Consider the following 17177-nt stretch of genomic DNA (forward strand, 5'->3'; position numbering starts at 1 on the left):
TAAACACTTCCATTAATTTCAATGGGGCTTTTTCCTGCGTTTATAAGCACTTGAAATGTAAGTAAAAACACGGAAAAACACAGGGAAAATTTTTAAACATTGCAAGCAACGGTATAGATAACACAAGCTTTAAAATGCTAATAAAGATGCATAAAACCACATAAACACACAGTAAGAAAGTGTACATGCGTTTTTAAAAACATTCCTGTATACCTAGCCTAAAAGATCCACTTAGTTCAACACATCTAAACCTACAGAGCTTCCCTGAATTGTTTTTGACAACTTTTGTTCCTTTTATTTATGGTAAAAAAAAAGTGATGTATTTATGTTTTCATAACAAGCACAGCGGTTAATCCACAACTCTTCTGAAGTTCAGCACAAAAAATCACTCTCCCAATGTTTAAAAAAAAACAAAATTGCGTCTTTGAGTGATAACAAATAACGTAAGAGTTGATGTAAGCAGCAACAATGAGGTCTGTATTTTAGGCATACAGACTTTGGAAAACATAAAACGTTTTACCAACCAATCATTTAAGAATGTGGGAAATAGAGCAAGTTAGATTCATTCCCAATATATTACCTTCTTGATGTCTTTGTTGTTCATTGGGTCATCTGTCATTTTATGGGACAGCAGCTCTATAATTTCCTTCAGTTCATAGCTGTACCCTTTCCGCTTGCACACTATGACAACTTTATCAAACAGGAACAAATACCTGACAGAGAAGGTGCCAAAGGATTAGCAGATATTTATGAACAACAAGGCAACTCCAACCAAACAGCTACATACAAAAGGTAAAACTAAGTAATGCCCATGTGATCTTCATCCCTGTTTTCCCTGATGTTCAACATTTTTCATACTTTGTGGTTCTTCAATCTCCACCCACAGCCTACTCTTTACAGCAATATACTGGTGATGCCCAACTGGTTGCTTTTCTGTAAGCTTGCATTCAAGTTCCTTCCCCCACCAATCATTTTTTTCCCCCTTTAACCACCCTAGCGGTAATCCCAAGTGTGACTCGGGGTGGATTTTTTATGCAAAAAGAAGTACCGTATTTTTTGCCGTATAAGACGCACTTTGAATGACACAGAGTGATCAGAAGGGGAATTTGAATCTTTCAGAATCTTTTTTTTCTAGATTTTCCTCCTTTAAAATTGGGTGCGTCTTATATTCCGGAGCGTCTTATATGGCGAAAAATACGGTAATCCTGAGTCACACTTTAAAAAAAAACACTTACCTTGTTCCGTTGTCGTCCCCGCAGGTCTTTGAGACACATCCTCTTCTTCCGATCTCCAGCCGGTGAATGCAGAGACAATCTCCGGGGATTCCAGGTGACGTTGGGGCGGGCGGGAAGAGTGGTGGGAAATTCAAAAAATTATGTATTGGATTCAATACAAAATAGCTGTATTGAGTCCAATACAAAGAATTCTTGATATAATAAATAAATAATTATATTATATATGCTACTGTACAGTTACATTACATGTATCACTATTTTTTTATTTTAAGAGATTTTTGTTTTTTTATTTAAAGTTCATTATTAAATGTATTAAATATTGGACATATTTTGGTGAGTTATGGCTAAAAATTATAGGCCTACAGTGTAAAAAAACAATTTCCATGCAAAAAAAGTAACGCTTTTTGCGTGGAAATACGGACAGAAATAGAATTCTAGGAGGTTAAGTTAGATGGCATGCTATGAAAGCATTTACAGAGACATAATATGATTTGAGTAATACCACTCTGAGAAATAACTCAGTCCAAAAACGTATAGAAAGGCAGAGACTGCAGGAGCCTGTCCTCACTGGTTTCCATCTGGCCCTTTGACCTCAACCACCTTTTAGCCTTACCTGTCCTGCTTTGCCTGGTTGACCATTGATCGGACCTTTAGTTCTCCATCTATTTTTGGTCTTCCAAACTCTTCCAGTTTTACTTGCTGATGGGAAAAATAGGGATAGAAATATATAATTAAGTAGTCTGCCACACCTTCATGAAATACTTCTCAGAGTCAGACATACAGTCAGTGTGGCCACGGATATTATTTATAAAATATTGATCTAGAATTTGGAGGCTCAGCTAACCTTATGGGGTAAAATTTCCCAAGCACTATTACTGGAGCCATAAATGGCCAGATTAAGATATTACACATAAAGCCAAATACTCATACATTTATAGATTCAAGAAGGACATGTGCAGCTTCCTTCCAGGTACCCCATTAGCTGTTAGAGGTGGGGCCCACCAAGAAAGCCATAAATATGTTTTTCCTGGTAGCATCAAAACATACAATTGTTACAAACTGAGATAACACCACCTATTGTAAGCAAGTACATAATAAAATTTTTCCAGGTACCTTGGAGAACCTGATAAGGGTGGGGAACAGCAATGGCTCCCTCATTGTAATGTCTGTGTGCAAAGCTAAAAAACTTACCAAGTTTTCTATGGAACTCTGAAACTCACTAATCTTCTTCAGGGTCTCTTTGTCCCTTTTTACTTCATTAATGTACATAGCTAGATCCTAAAATAGATAAAGATGAAAAACAAAACTTTCTTAACAAAACAAGAATGATAACAAAATACTCTATATTCATTGTATTCCCAGCAGTAGCTGATAAAGATTTGGAGAAGGAACAGTGGAAGATCTTGGCCTGGGTATGCTCTGTGATACACCCTGCTCCGCAGGAATGTACTGAGCACCACCCCCAAAAGAACTTCCAGCACAGTGAATATTCCAGACTTAGTGAGATCCTAACTAAAAATGACACAGAGCAATTAATACTGTAACCACTGTTAGTTTTGATTTTTACATTGGGTGCCCACATTATGCTTTTTTGTCTACAAAAGATACATTTTGTTTCACATTTTTAATTTCATTCTGAGTTGGTGAATTTCACTGTAAACTCAAAGGCTTAAATCTCTGACATCTCTTTGTGAAAAAAATAGGAAAAATATCAATGCAGATTGGGCAGTTTTTTAGTGATGTAGTACCTGTGATACCATCAAAATGATACTAAATTTTAAAATTATATTATGATAAAGTATTTACCTGCATGGCTTCCAGAGCCTCTTTCAGAGTTAGTCTCTCTGGACAGTCTGATGTGTGACTGAGAAGTTCCTGTGTATAGATAGCATGAGAATTAGCAGCTTTATCACTAAAAAGTGTATTTCAGATACATGAATTAAGCTACGTACACACGTCAGATTTTTATCGCCCGATAATCGGCATCGGCCAATTATCGGGCGAAAATCTTCCGTGTGTACAGTCGGTGTCGTCCATCGTCCGGACGACCGACCTGCCGGATCCACGGACGATGGACAACAGCCGATCGTAATGAAAGGGAAGGGGAGAGCGCGCAGCAGGGTGCCGCTCCGTCGCTCTCCCCCTCCCCTCTCCATAGAGCATGAACGGTGCTGTATGTACAGCATCGTTCATGCATCTTGCAGCCCCTTGTCGTTGGAAAGGATCGTGAAAGATCCTTTCCAACGACAAAAATTGCAAGTGTGTACACAGCTTTACACAACTCTTTCTTTTTATAGATAAGGCTTCATTGTTCAATGCTACCTTCAAGTACTTTTTGGGGTCTGATTTTGGAGATCCCACATGTTAAAGAACAGACGCAGGCAAATGCTGTGAGAAAATATTTTTTGTTTTTTCTTTGTTCACAACCACAAAACCATTTCATTGATGGACACAGCCCCCTCCCTTTTAATATGTGTCTCTATTGTTGCCATAGTTGGAGTGTTGTAGGGACCTTCTTTTCTGTTTGCTGCTTTGTACTGTCAGGTGTACGTGCAAGGGGTTATACCCTTTTTGGTATGTATGGTTTCCAAAACACCTAAAAAAAAAGGGATTCTTAAAAAAAGAACTCTAGCTTCATCTTTCTTTTTGCACACTTGTAGATAAGCCTCTCCTGTGCTAATAATGAGTACCTGAATTCCCTGAATCCCTGGAAGTACCTGAATTCCCTGAAGGTGGAAGATATTTTTATTTTTAAAGGGTTATGTTGATTTATTAAATGGGAGATTTAAAAGGTTACAACTATAATGTACAGAGATAAGCATGGGGGCTGTGCTGAGCTGTGAGAGCAGTAGAGGGATCAGCCCCACTCTTCCCTGCATTAGCACACTCCCTGACTCTGACTGGTCAGAGACTGGCAAAGACTTTCAGCTTTTCTTTCTGGCTCCAGAGATAAATTTACTAAAGGACACTAACACACGTGAAGTACAGGGGGATTTGTAGGTACTTTTAAGGTGCTAACCAGAGATAAACTTTAAACTTTTTAATCCTAAATAGGAATAATATTACAGTGTAATTATCCAAGACAGTGGTTGCCAACCTTTTGGCTATCATGGACATCTAAATTGACTCTGGACAGCACATGCGCAGGGAGCCGTGTGACGCTCAAAGGGGAAGAAACTTCCTCCAGAATGTTGTCTTGATGCCAGAACCCGTGTCCAGAAACCTGCCCACTGCCCTGAGCCTGTGATGCATACGACAGACATGGTCGCAATAAGCATCACTAAGCTTATTGCTTATTGTGAAACATCACTAAAATTTTCCCGCGGACCACCGGTTGGCTGATCCAAGGCACTCATATTCATTTGTTTTGCAGGTTTTAGGAGGTGGTAGCATCATGGCCAAGAATTTTTATTAAACTTCATCATCATACCATAGTAACAAACTCTTTCTAAGTTACAATAACTGTTTATAGATTGCATCTAAGATTGCAGTAGTATACAATTTGAAGCACTGATTAAAGTGTGCTATATCACGATTGCAACATTTACTACAGTAATGAAGTGACCTATCACAAACAAAACCGTGACCTAGACTGGGTCCCCACCCATAGCTTAGGAAACCTTGTCCTAGAGGCAGCAGCTATACCAACATGTTGCCTTCCAAATACCTAATGGAGATAAGGAAATTGGCAAGGAATTGGCAAGTAAAAAACCTTATTTCTGTAGGTTGATCCAAGTCCTCTATGTGTTCCCCCCAACCACCACTTCCTCCAGGGCATAAAGACAATTTAGATTTTGTCCTGATTACAGACAAATCACGTTGTGACCTTTGCCAAACTCACAAGTACTGCAAAGAACATACAGAGATCTACCAGAAAAATAATTACAGGAAACTGTGCTGTTCAAGAGCCAACCAGACACTTAGGTCGAGATTTAATAAAGATCCCCAAGGCTGGAGAGAAAACACTTTCATCAGTGAAGCTGGGTAACCAGCAAACCTGGAGTGGATTTCCTAAAACTCAGGCTATTTGTTAGCAAAAATGTTCAATCCTGGACCAGATCCGTTTCAGGTTTGCTGGGTCACCCAGCTTCCCTGATAAAAGTGTATTCTCTCCAGATAATACATCAGGGCCTTAATAAGACAGAATCTGACTGGTGGTTAATGCGTAATCTTTGAAGCTTTGATGTTTCAGGAAACTTACTTTGAGAAGGAGGTGATACTTGAGTACTCTCTGCATTGGTATCACCATCAGATCCTGCAGCTTGAACTTCCCATCCTGGACCTTCATAGAACATTCCTGGATCAGAGAAACAAGGGAAGAATTCAGATTTCCTGTTTAAAATTCATCAAATGAACTCACTAAAAGTAAAGAACAATTAGTAACCTTTTCAGATCTTTGTAACAACTGAGTGTGTCAGATATTAAAGGTAAATTAGCAAGAGTGCTGCTTCAGGAGGAAAAAAATGTTCCTGCATGCTGTTGGTAGTTGTCCACAGGCATTTCATAAATGCTCCCAGAACAAACACACTTGGTTTAAAAAGTTGATGAATTTGTGTAAACTTGTGAACTTTGAAAAGAAAAAAAAAGTTTTGTTTGCAGTTTAAGTGTACTTCAATCGGACATGCTGTATCCAGTGAAACCCAGTGTAATGCGAAGCTGGTCAAATGTAGTGTCATGTGCATTGCTCAATAGTCACTAAGAGTGTAATTACTTGTGTTTAGGGTACATTACAAATAAGGCCCATAGACATAAGAGGTCTGTCACATAACGAGTGATATAATAACTAACTTTTATTTATTTATATGCCAATTCTAATGCTTAACCCTTCAATATTGTGTTCATTTTGTGTTCACTGCCATTTTGTTTCAGGATCATATTAGAACAAGGGTGCTCAACCTACGGAACTGTCAGATCCTGCCCTCGCCTCATTCCCTCTTTGCTTTCTCTGCTCGTTGTCACCTCTATATCAAGATTGTGCTGCCAGGAGAATGAGTCCATACAGCTGTCATTATCCCCATGTATAAACCTTCACATCTCCCTTATTGATCATAGAAATGTGAAATTTTCAGGGTACACTGGAGACCCTATGAGCTGCTACTAAACCAAATTTAAGCCCTCTACATGTAACAAGTTGCCAGATACGGGGTCACAAGCATAAAATCCCAACAACAGGGATATTTTCACATTAGGGGGGCTTTTTCAAGACCAGGGTCCCCAAATTGAGTTTGCATGTTCGGGACCCCCTGGGAGCCACTCTCATGGCAATGAACATTAGGCTACTGCCAATTGTCAGTGGGCTGTGGTGACCCTTAAAGTTCACAAAACTTCAAGGATGCGTTCAGGTTGGCGGTAAGGTTGCTGTGTTGTTACCCCTTCCTCATGTCATAGAACCCTGGCTTGGGGGGAGATGCTCAGTACTGCTCACTACCGCCTGCAAACGTGCAGATGATGCGTTGTTAAAGACTGAGTAGCTGGCAAGCTGCCTGTTACTCATAGCTGCCCACTTACATTCTGTGACCCCCAATTTTTCTGGAACAGAGGTATGTTGGCAACTGGAAATGTGGGAGCCAGTAGGAAATGCCTTTTGCCCCCCCCCCCTTCCCAATTAATATGTTATACCCATCATATCATGCTACTCTGTCACACATAGCAATTCCCTTACTATGAACCCCAATTTCTAAGTAAGAAAAGGGAAAAGTAACTGCAAGTGGGGGACTCTTATGGCTAACTCCTCCTAAAATGTCATCACTACAGCACCATCACAAGATATGAAAAACTATACCCGTCATATTGTTCTACCCTGTCACACATAGCTGGCCACAAATGTAGGATAAGCGGGGGACTTTTGTGGCTCCCCCCCCCAACTAAAAATAATGTATCACCCCTAACATACCATGGTGCCCTATCACATATAAATATCCGATTATGTTCTTTGAATCCCAATTTCTGTAGGTATATTAAAATGTAGAATACGTAGGGGACTCTTGTGGCTAACCCCCCCAAAATGTTATTGCTGTGTGTGCGCCATCACAAGATAAGGAAAACTATACCTATCATACCGTGCCATCCTGTCGCACTTAGATGGCCACTTACCTCCTGTGAACCTAATTTCTCAGGAACGGGGAGATGTAGGGCTATGATTTCAGTTCTGAAATCATCACATTAAAGTGAATAGAGACACTGGATAATCATTTTGTAAAAAATATTTACTTACTAATATTTTCTTACTGTTAAAAATGCCTATTACTGCAGTGTAAACTGCTTATCCTCCATCATTGCTTTATTCTACTTCTGTCTTTTGTGCAAGCCATTGCAATGTATTTTCCACTTGCTTAATATAAAGTGCACATGTTATCAGACAGCTGTCATACAGCTGCTATTACTGTTACAGAATTTTTTATTGAGTTTTTACAAGGTATAACAATAAAATGATATAATATTACAATAAAAATGAAGTAACATGAAATGATATATTTAGGTTATAACGAAAAATAAAAATAAATGCATATAATGTAATAAAGATCACTTATAAGAAAGAGATAATTAAAGAAATAAGTAAAAGAGAAAAGAAAAATAAAATTTAATATTCTTTGATATATTTATAATTGTAATTTATAGAAGGAGTATCTTTATTTAATTTAGTATAGTTTATTCACGGGTCCCAGGTCTTTAGAATATTATCATGTGTATTTTGTGTAATAGCAGGTTAGTTTCTCATTTATCATAATATTAATAATTTTCTGAATTACTACTTTATAAGTGAGAGAGGATTTAGAGCTTGCAATAGTCATTTTTGTCTACTTTTTTACAGGCAATATATCAAGCTCTTCCATGTCAAGAATTTACCAGGTGTTAAATCTTCAGTTTGCAAACTCTTGGTGACAGTAAAGGGGTTAGAAAGTGGATTTTCCAGTGCTTTTACTTGTGTCCACTGGCTTTCAGTTAATAAAACATTTTCATTGTCCAGTCCTTCAGTCTTTTAGTTCAAGCAAACGCTTCACCATGAAATAAGTGCTTCCCCAGCGTGTTGTTTCATCCAAAATGGATCCTTTTCCTGCACGTCTTTTCAAAATGGCATCTGTTTTAGGCCCTGGGTGCAACAGTTACTTGCCTCAATTTGCCAATTAGAGTAGCTGCATGATGATCTTTCAATCCATCTCCTATTGCAAGTTGCAGAGTATGAACAGGACAACGCATATGTTGAATACTAGTACGCTTAGATGCTTCTTCAACAATGTTATCCAAAATGTCACTACTCTCTTCACTTTCACTTTCTCCAATACTTGCAGAATCTTCCTTTAATATCTGTCTGTCACTTTCTTTATCTAATTTATTCATTTTCTCAATTGTGCTCAACATATTCTGTCACAAAACAGAATCTGTTCCTTTTAAATTTCAAAATCTTCTAGAACATCCTCCACTAACTTCTGAAGATAGTCACATGTGTGATGTGCCTGGGTGTCCTTTACTCCCAAGGTATGCGTTATTGTTTTAATATTTTCATCAAAAAATCTAACATTAATAGCAAAATAAATGATTCTGTGATGTGTGCATGCATTCATTTTTATGAAGACAAAATGTCACTTCAGACCTTTTTGTAGTTCTTCCTTTTTACATTTGGCCTCTTCAATTATAGGTTTCCTTATCCTTTCTCTTTCCAGAGAAACACCAAGTTTTTTAGCCATTTCTCCATTTAGGCCTAAAAAGGCTGGCTGTGAAAAAAAGGATAGTGGTACACTTTCCATTACTTCCATTTCAATAATGTGGTTTTTGAATTTTTATGATGGTATTGTTATGGTATTTTTATCGGATATAAAGAATCTTCTTAGCTGTGTTTGGTCTCCAGTATATTTCTGAACATTTTTTATCCCAGAAGTAGATATTTTCATTGATATTTTTCTCATTCACAATTTGTAACACTTTAGGATGAAAACGCTGCAAGTGTCTTTTCAAATTTGATGCTCTTGTAAGTGAATTTTTGTTAGACCCACTGAAACTGCTAATTTTTGCATCACATTGTTTTTCACCATAATGTTTAGGAATACATTGGCACACGCAATGTTTCCCATCACTTGATAATGTAAAGTGCTCAATAGCCGACTTTATTGTGTTTGACGACAGAGGAAGTTGAGCAGACGCTGCTGCCTTTATCTTTGTTTGCTGATCTTCTCCTGAAGACAGGGCAGTGGGAGGCTCCAGGGCCAGGGGGTCACTTAACTAACTTGTATGCAAAATGATGTTAAAGTTCAGCCCTGGATGGGAGCATATATGGGAAGTGCAGACAGGACACCTAAACACACATCAGGCCATAGCACTCACCTACACCTAAATCATTACACTTGTTTACACTCAAATGAACTTGTTAAACACATTAGCCCTGATTTATTAAAGCTCTCCAAGGCTGGAGAGAATAGACTTTCATCAGTGAAGCTGGGTGATCAAGCAAACCTGAAATGGATCTGGTCCAGGATTCAAAACTTTTGCTGGCTAATAGCAAATGATTTTTAAAAATCCTTTCCATGTTTTCTGGATCACCCAGCTTCACTTCTGAAAGTGTATTCTCTCAAGCCTTGGAGAGCTTTAGTAAATCAGGGCCATTATATCTGAAATAAAATGAAAACACTTTTTATAATGTACATAATCCAGATTACAATAATGTGAATGTCAGGTTGTATAATAGCTCAGCTGAACTTCACACTAGTAGTAAAACAACTATGCACTGGGCTTTATTCTTACATCAGAGAAGTACTTAATTATGACTATTGAAATACTTTAACCCTTTTGTTAGGCGAGTTCAAGCCTTGAACATTCAAGGTTAATATTTTCCAAGTTTACTTAGACATATACAAATATTCCTTTTAGTTTAAATCACTATATTATAAAATGTTTTCAAAAGATATTGGGTGTCCCCTGGAGATTGTATATTTCAAAGAAGAAAAAAAGGAAAAGAAACCTTGAAAACTAGAATTAAAAAGTGTATAATAAAAAAGCTATAACATATAAATTTCTAAGAAGTTTTATTGCACCCGATTTTACATTTAGGGAACAGGAGCAAAATAAAATAGCAATATATGGAAAAAAAAATCATACCTAAATGGTACAATATTTTGTATGTAGGCCAATTTAGGTTGCATGAATCCAGCTCGGGAAAGTGAATTTGAAATAAACAATTTGATTATTAAAATACCGCAAAAAAATTATTTGAAAAATACATTATATAATATCTACGAGTATAATATCCACTAATGCCATTAAATGAGATTGTTATATATAAACATTTTGAAATGTGGGGGGGATGAGATTATATATAATAAGATTATTATTAATGTAATGAAACAATGATTATAATACATATATTATAATAATAATAGATAATATGTTTATAGGTAATTAAATATATATATATCAAAAAACCTAATATGGGTATTGAACTCAAAAATAAATACATTATTAATTAATAAATATTGAGAATAATAGATAGTTAAATACTAATATAATATAGTTGAGTAAATATTGATAACATTAAAAAATGGATGAACATTTATTTATAATAATATTTTAAATGAAATAAGTATATAAATAATGATGTAAATAAATAATAATTAATACTACTTATATATAGTTAGGAGTATTAAACAAACCATAAATATTTAGATTTGTAAATATGTTTTATAACTATTTAGAGGCTATGAATTAGGAGATAAAAGTACTTAATAGGATTGTAGAGGATCCTTTCTTCAGTTTTTAGTAATAGGATGATTTTTTTTTTTTTGTAATTGTTTTAGTGTTTGGGAGAATTTCATTTTTGAATTAGTGTTAGAAAGTTTATTGTTGGTGCCAATTTTCAAGTTAGAAGTCGTAGGTGGTGGAGATGGAGCCAGATCAGGTAGAGGAAGATTGAATTCCAGAAAGTGTTTTTTGGTAGATGGATCAATGATTGATAAGTTTTGCCTTGATAATGAAAGATCAATTTAAATTGACAACCCTATTTATATTTTATTACCTTGTTTTGTAAAATGTGTGTATAAGATTTCAGAGCTCTACATTTAACAAGGGTACCATGAGCAAGATCAGCAAAAATCTGATATTTTTGTCCTTGAAATTCCAGATGTTTTTTAGTGATAGCAACATGAAGTATACTATATTTTTTAGTTGTATAGTGATGGAATTTATTAATAATGCCTCTGGGGGGGACCATGGATGTTCTTGCGAGTTAGGGCTCTATGCACTCTCCATTTCAGGTTGATCCTCAGACAAGTCAGGAACAAGGTCTTTTATCAATAATAATATAGTATCATGTATATTTTCAATATCTTCAAGGATTTTTTTAATTCTTAAGTTGCTACGCTTTGATCTGCTTTCTAAATCTCTATTTTATCCTGTAAAGTAGATACTTTAAGTTGTAGAGGTGATATTGTGTCTTCATGTTTTTCTAGTATAGTTGTAAAGTCATTCATACGAGTTTCCAAGGCTTTGGCACGGTTACCAATATCTCTGACCTCACATAGTAAATCCGAGTAAAGCTGTTGAGTGTCTCTGGAAATTTCATCTTTGAAGAGTCACGAGATGTTAGGCCGCGCTCGTGTTGAGACTTGGATCTCTTTTTCTGTGAAGAATTCATCAGATTTGTTGCATGTATCAGGATCCTAAGGATTTGGTTGGTATTTAAATCAGTATTTAGCTTCCTACAGTGTAGATGAGTGGTACAGTATTTGATATATTACCCAGAGAGAGTGGAGCTGTTTTAGATGTCAGACATCTTGTCTAGCTTAGCACATGTGACCTACAGCGGCCATTACTGCTTTACATCTGAACAATTACAATTTCCTAACACTTAACGGGAATTTCACCACATAGTGATATAGAATGTGTATATATTGAAGGAGTGAAAAAGTGTACTATGAAAAATGAGTTGATTACCTAACCCACTACTAGAATGACCGCTAAAGCCCTATACACAGTAACTGATTAGAACAGACAATGTTGAACATGTTGATGCTTTTGAGTTTTTATGTAATCAAACCAGCTGTATGATGATTTTGGAGACGTGATGGCACTTCCTTGTGACAGCTTACCTCAATTTTTATCTTGACATCCTCTCTTGTAGCCATAACCTGGTCTAACGTCTGTTGGGAATATTCAATATGGCTGCAGTACTCTCCATATATAAGAAGCCTGAAACAGATTACCGGGTTTATTACTTGCTCTGTCCTATTTAGTTTCCTTTTTGGGTTGGGTTCTACTGTAATACAACAACAATATTTGACCATCTTCACCAGCAGTTTTAATACCCATAAAGGGTAAATAATAATAATTACCCTGGATAATTTCTATGCTCATTTTCCCATGTTTCCTCAAAGCTGAAAATAAGGCAATAAGTGTATTCTCTCCTGTTATAAAGACTTTTTATTTAAATGTCGCCAAATATCTGGGATATGAAATATCAAATTAAAATGTACAGCATAGCCACAAAGCAGGATATTGCTAAGAATTGCATACCATGTATATTTTCAATCATACATGACTGGGAAATGCCAATACGGTTTATTAACTGGTACAGTACCAACCCCATTAAACCATCATCACAACCTTTTGAACACTTAAAAAAACTCAACAGAAGTCAAATGTTGCCTTTGAGTAAACTGGGAAAAGAACTATGAATATATTTTCAATAATACAAATTATATAAACATTCTTTAGGATTCCACAATACCGATGACAGTTTCATTCTCTATGATAGCTTTTCCCATTTTTTTTTTCTCCTCCATCCCTTCCCCACTACAGGCTGTGTTATCCTAAAACCATCCTAGGCCTTTCTCCCGTTTTTTCAAAGAGTTGGGAATAGTTAGATCTTCTTTAGTTCTTAAGTCTTCTTTGGTTATAGTTGCTGTATAAGCCCCATTGGAGTGATCATCATGTATTTGCTTAATTTGGTTTGTAGAGGATACACATAAAATAGCCCAAAGATGAAACAGTCAGTTGCCCTATGTCAGCATTCACTGGACTTAAGTCCAAATCTCAAAAAAAAAAACTTAACGATAACTCTTCTACGGGATGCTTGTTTATGGCACGTCTATAAACAAGTTGTGATCTGTGCAGCAAAAACTACAATCAATGCATTTTAATGATTTTAACTTTGGAGTCTGGCTTTTTCCATTTCTTTCACTGAATGCTTTGGGAAATGGATGTGTCCCTTTAGCCAGCACCAACAGCCAAATGAATTGCTAAGCCCAGCTTTTCTGTGAGCAGCGCCCTGTATTTTGATTATATAGCAGCATTGTTTGCATCATCCTACATTTCATTTAAAAATGGTTGCCTGACAATTCATCATTACATTTATTTACATTTTTAAAATCCCTGGTGCTTAAATATATTCACCAATATAGACACATTAGCAATCACAATTTAAAAGGATCTTACCCTTCTATACTACATTTACACTAAACAAAATATACAATTTTGGCTGGAGTTGCAGGCTGCTATCTAAAAAAAAAACTCAGAAAAGTCCTCACAGTGCTGAAGAAATGTCTATAAGGCTTTAGACAACCCTGTCATATTCCACAACCAATAAATTGGCACCATTGGAACAGTTCTGCAGCATAAGGCATGGCCTCTCAACATCTCTTGGACCATAATTCAGCATAACTTTAGGGTTGTCTGATCACTAGCCAGGTGATAAGAGAAAATTGAGACAACTAATTAGGAAACCAAGGTGTCTCTCCATTGGCAGGATAAACTCTTTGAAGGAGTTGCCTGTATTTTCCATTATTCAGTACATTGTTAAATTCTACTCCTTCAAACATAATGTATTGGAATATGTGGAGATCTTAGTAATGGTTACTCTGTAATTGTAAGGCGATAAAGTTCCAAATCGAAATCTCCATCATGCCTAAATAGGTAATTGCCATAGGTGCAGAAGTCACTTTATATTAGGCTTCCAGGCTTCACAGGCCAGGAGAGAACACAACATGATTACATTTTCCACAAGACAAGGAAAAGAGAGAAAGAAAAGTAAATTATAATAGTGTCACAGGATTTGGCAGATAATTACTATCAAATTAAAGCAGACAATAGCATCTTTTACCATTTCAAAGCAAAATTGATTAACTTTCCAAGGTGCCAAATGAGAATCAATTAAAAAACATATATATGTATATTATATTAGCATGATATGAATGGGAACCAAATGTCTGTTAATTGTAATAGAGACAATAGTAAACACTAGACCTAGAACACTGCCAGCTTGCTAGGAATGTGTAAGTATGTTCCACAGAGTGGAATTATTTGTATACATTTTCATCCTAATATACTGCCAGCAACACACTACCTGTACTAAAAGTCACAAGGCAGGAGAACTCCCCTTGTCATATGGTACATAGCATAGATGGTCGGGGTCTTGTATTCTCCTAAACAATATAACCGTGAAGTGGACAAGATCAAATGGTATTTTTACACTTATAAAACCACTTTCCAACACACCAAAAGAAGGTAAATGAAAGATGCTCACTATCACACATCAACATCAGACTCTGCACTCCCAGCACAGTGACACACTGGTATTCTTGTTTATATAGCCAAGCTAAGCTATATACATCAGTTGCTACACTACAGGGTTAGGTTTACATTGTAATTCAAATAACACTGTAAATAAATGTCATTGTGATGCTATACAAAAGTGAAGACATTTACACAAACAGTGAGGAAATACAAATAATGCCTAGGTTTAGGTGAAATAAGGTAAATATGCAACATTTGTACAAGTAATGGGGGAAAGTACAAATGCACAACTAAAAAGCTCACTTATACTAAGGTGGAATTGATTCTATACATACATACATAAAAACACAAGGGGGCGAGCCTGCCCCTTTTGAGCTTCCAAGCCAAGGGGTTCACATTTATGCAAGTGTGGGATTTGGCTTTAAGACTGCATCAAGCAGACAGTCACACAGCGTTGGCACAGTGACTGCAGGGTCAGGATGTCAATCTTCATTTCATTTAGATCTCCAAATCAACCTGAAATAGCAAACCTAATCTACATGAGAAAAAGACTGACTGGCAGCCATAACTGCCCCTTTTCACATCTGTACATGGCACATACCAAGACTCACTCATGTAATATATAAAGAACAAGCTAAAAAAACAAACAGCCAACATGGATGTACTTTTCAGCTTTTAAAGACTGGGATTATTTCGGAGTACAAAATTTTTTTTTCTAATTTCCTCATCTAAGAATGACTCCAGCCAGTAAAAAAATATTTTCTAATGCTGAATAACATTGTGATGAACAATGGAATTAAAATTGTCTGTTTTCCGACAGGGGAGATCCCTCCTCACTTTCTCATTCTGTGACATCTTGTGTATCAAGTCATTGCTAGGTGTCACTGGGACAATATTTGAGAAAAAATTTCCCAGTGGAGGCAAAGATGGAATTAGAAAAGAGAGACGCCCAAAGTGACTAAAGCCAATTTCCCCCAGAGCCTCCACACACAGTATCGGATCTCTTATCTGAATATATGTACTTCTGCATTTTCTTTCATACTCAAATTTCACTCCCTGGAGTGTAGTTTAGACTGAAAAATTCTGTATATGTGAGTCAGGTATACTGACTTACTCATAATTCTGCATATCTGCATTGATTCCGCATGATTCTGCATATGAGATATCAGAAATTCTAACTGTCTCTGTTAAGCTTTACACCCTCTATGGTCTCCACCTCTGTACTGTTTTAATACATTTAGTAGTGCTCTTTCTGTAAACAGCCAGATATATGGATAATAAAAACCTGATTATAATTAAAAATTACAATACACTTTAGTCTGCTGCAATTGAAAGCCAACCGTCCTGGTAGTTAGTGAATTGGCTTTTATGTTCACACTCCATTTGTCTACTTTTCCTAATTCCCAAGTAAACCTTGGTGTCTATTTATAAAGCAGTGAATCTGACTTTCACTAAAACATTAATTATTTGGTTGAGAGTCTACCGGCTCCATGTGTTTTCAATGACAGGGAATGATTGTTGACCAGAGAATTTACTGCTTTATAAACAGACCCCCATAGAAGCACTCACACACGAGGTACATTTACCTTTACATCAGAGTTTGATACAGTTTGAATAATTGAAGCAGTAGGAACTTAGTCATCCAACAATATGAAGGAAAAAAATGAATGCCTATTTGCCTGGTTTAGCGCTGCTGCACTGTGCTCCAACTGGCAGCCAATGTGAGCCCTTGCTTGCATTTATAATAACCATAGAGCTTTGCCTGGCATTGTAAAGGGAAGAAAAAAAAGGGGAGAAATACTGCTGATGGCTTGACAGTGCATCCAACGAATTTACATTTACTTGCTGGAGTGGGCAAAGGTGGAGTAGAACAGCATTTGATCAGCCTGATTGATAGCTGCACAGCAATTATGAACGGTAAGCAATCATCAGGAAGATATTGATCATTTACCTAATCAAGCACCCATTGACTAGTTTATGTCTACCTATACATCATTGTGAAATAAGTTCTCACTTGTCAATATTACCAAGGCTTGCACTGCTAGTGTTCATGAGCACTAGATGTGGAGTTAGGGCGTTTTGTGTTCTGAACAGGGTGTTTTTTATGCAAACATATAAACTTACTTTTCCTTGTAATCCAGGAAGACCTGGCCGATGGTGCCACCACCAGACATGATAGACATCTCAATGGTCCTCAGGAAATTGAAGTGGACTTTTATGAGCTCCTAAAGAGGATTGAAAAAGAAGACTGATCAATACAGAAGTTAAAGCAGATGGCCTCCATGACACAGAACACCTGCACAGTCAGTCATTCATGGTTAAGCAATCTGGGATGATGGTTCAGATTTACCATTCATAGATCTCCACACATGTCATCTCAGAAAAAACCTTCCCATGGACCTACACAATGCAGGATCAGATTATACTACGTAAAATGAGGCAGGA

General features: G+C 36.7%; 1 protein-coding gene across 6 annotated transcripts in view; it reads right to left on the reverse strand.

Moving 5' to 3' along the window:
• VAV2 (vav guanine nucleotide exchange factor 2) overlaps positions 1-17177 on the reverse strand; it is a 158284-nt gene that overhangs the window by 12621 nt on the left and 128486 nt on the right. For all 6 annotated transcript variants that reach the window (XM_072431112.1, XM_072431113.1, XM_072431117.1 and 3 more), the window contains exons 8-14: positions 16857-16957; positions 12311-12410; positions 5437-5532; positions 3042-3110; positions 2427-2513; positions 1849-1934; positions 581-713 (exon numbers count right to left, since the gene is read on the reverse strand). In XM_072431112.1, coding sequence (XP_072287213.1) covers positions 581-713; positions 1849-1934; positions 2427-2513; positions 3042-3110; positions 5437-5532; positions 12311-12410; positions 16857-16957 — 672 coding nt within the window. The remainder of the gene's footprint in view (positions 1-580; positions 714-1848; positions 1935-2426; positions 2514-3041; positions 3111-5436; positions 5533-12310; positions 12411-16856; positions 16958-17177) is intronic.

This window comes from Pyxicephalus adspersus, chromosome Z (genome assembly GCF_032062135.1).
Source record: "Pyxicephalus adspersus chromosome Z, UCB_Pads_2.0, whole genome shotgun sequence".
Lineage (NCBI taxonomy): Eukaryota > Metazoa > Chordata > Amphibia > Anura > Pyxicephalidae > Pyxicephalus > Pyxicephalus adspersus.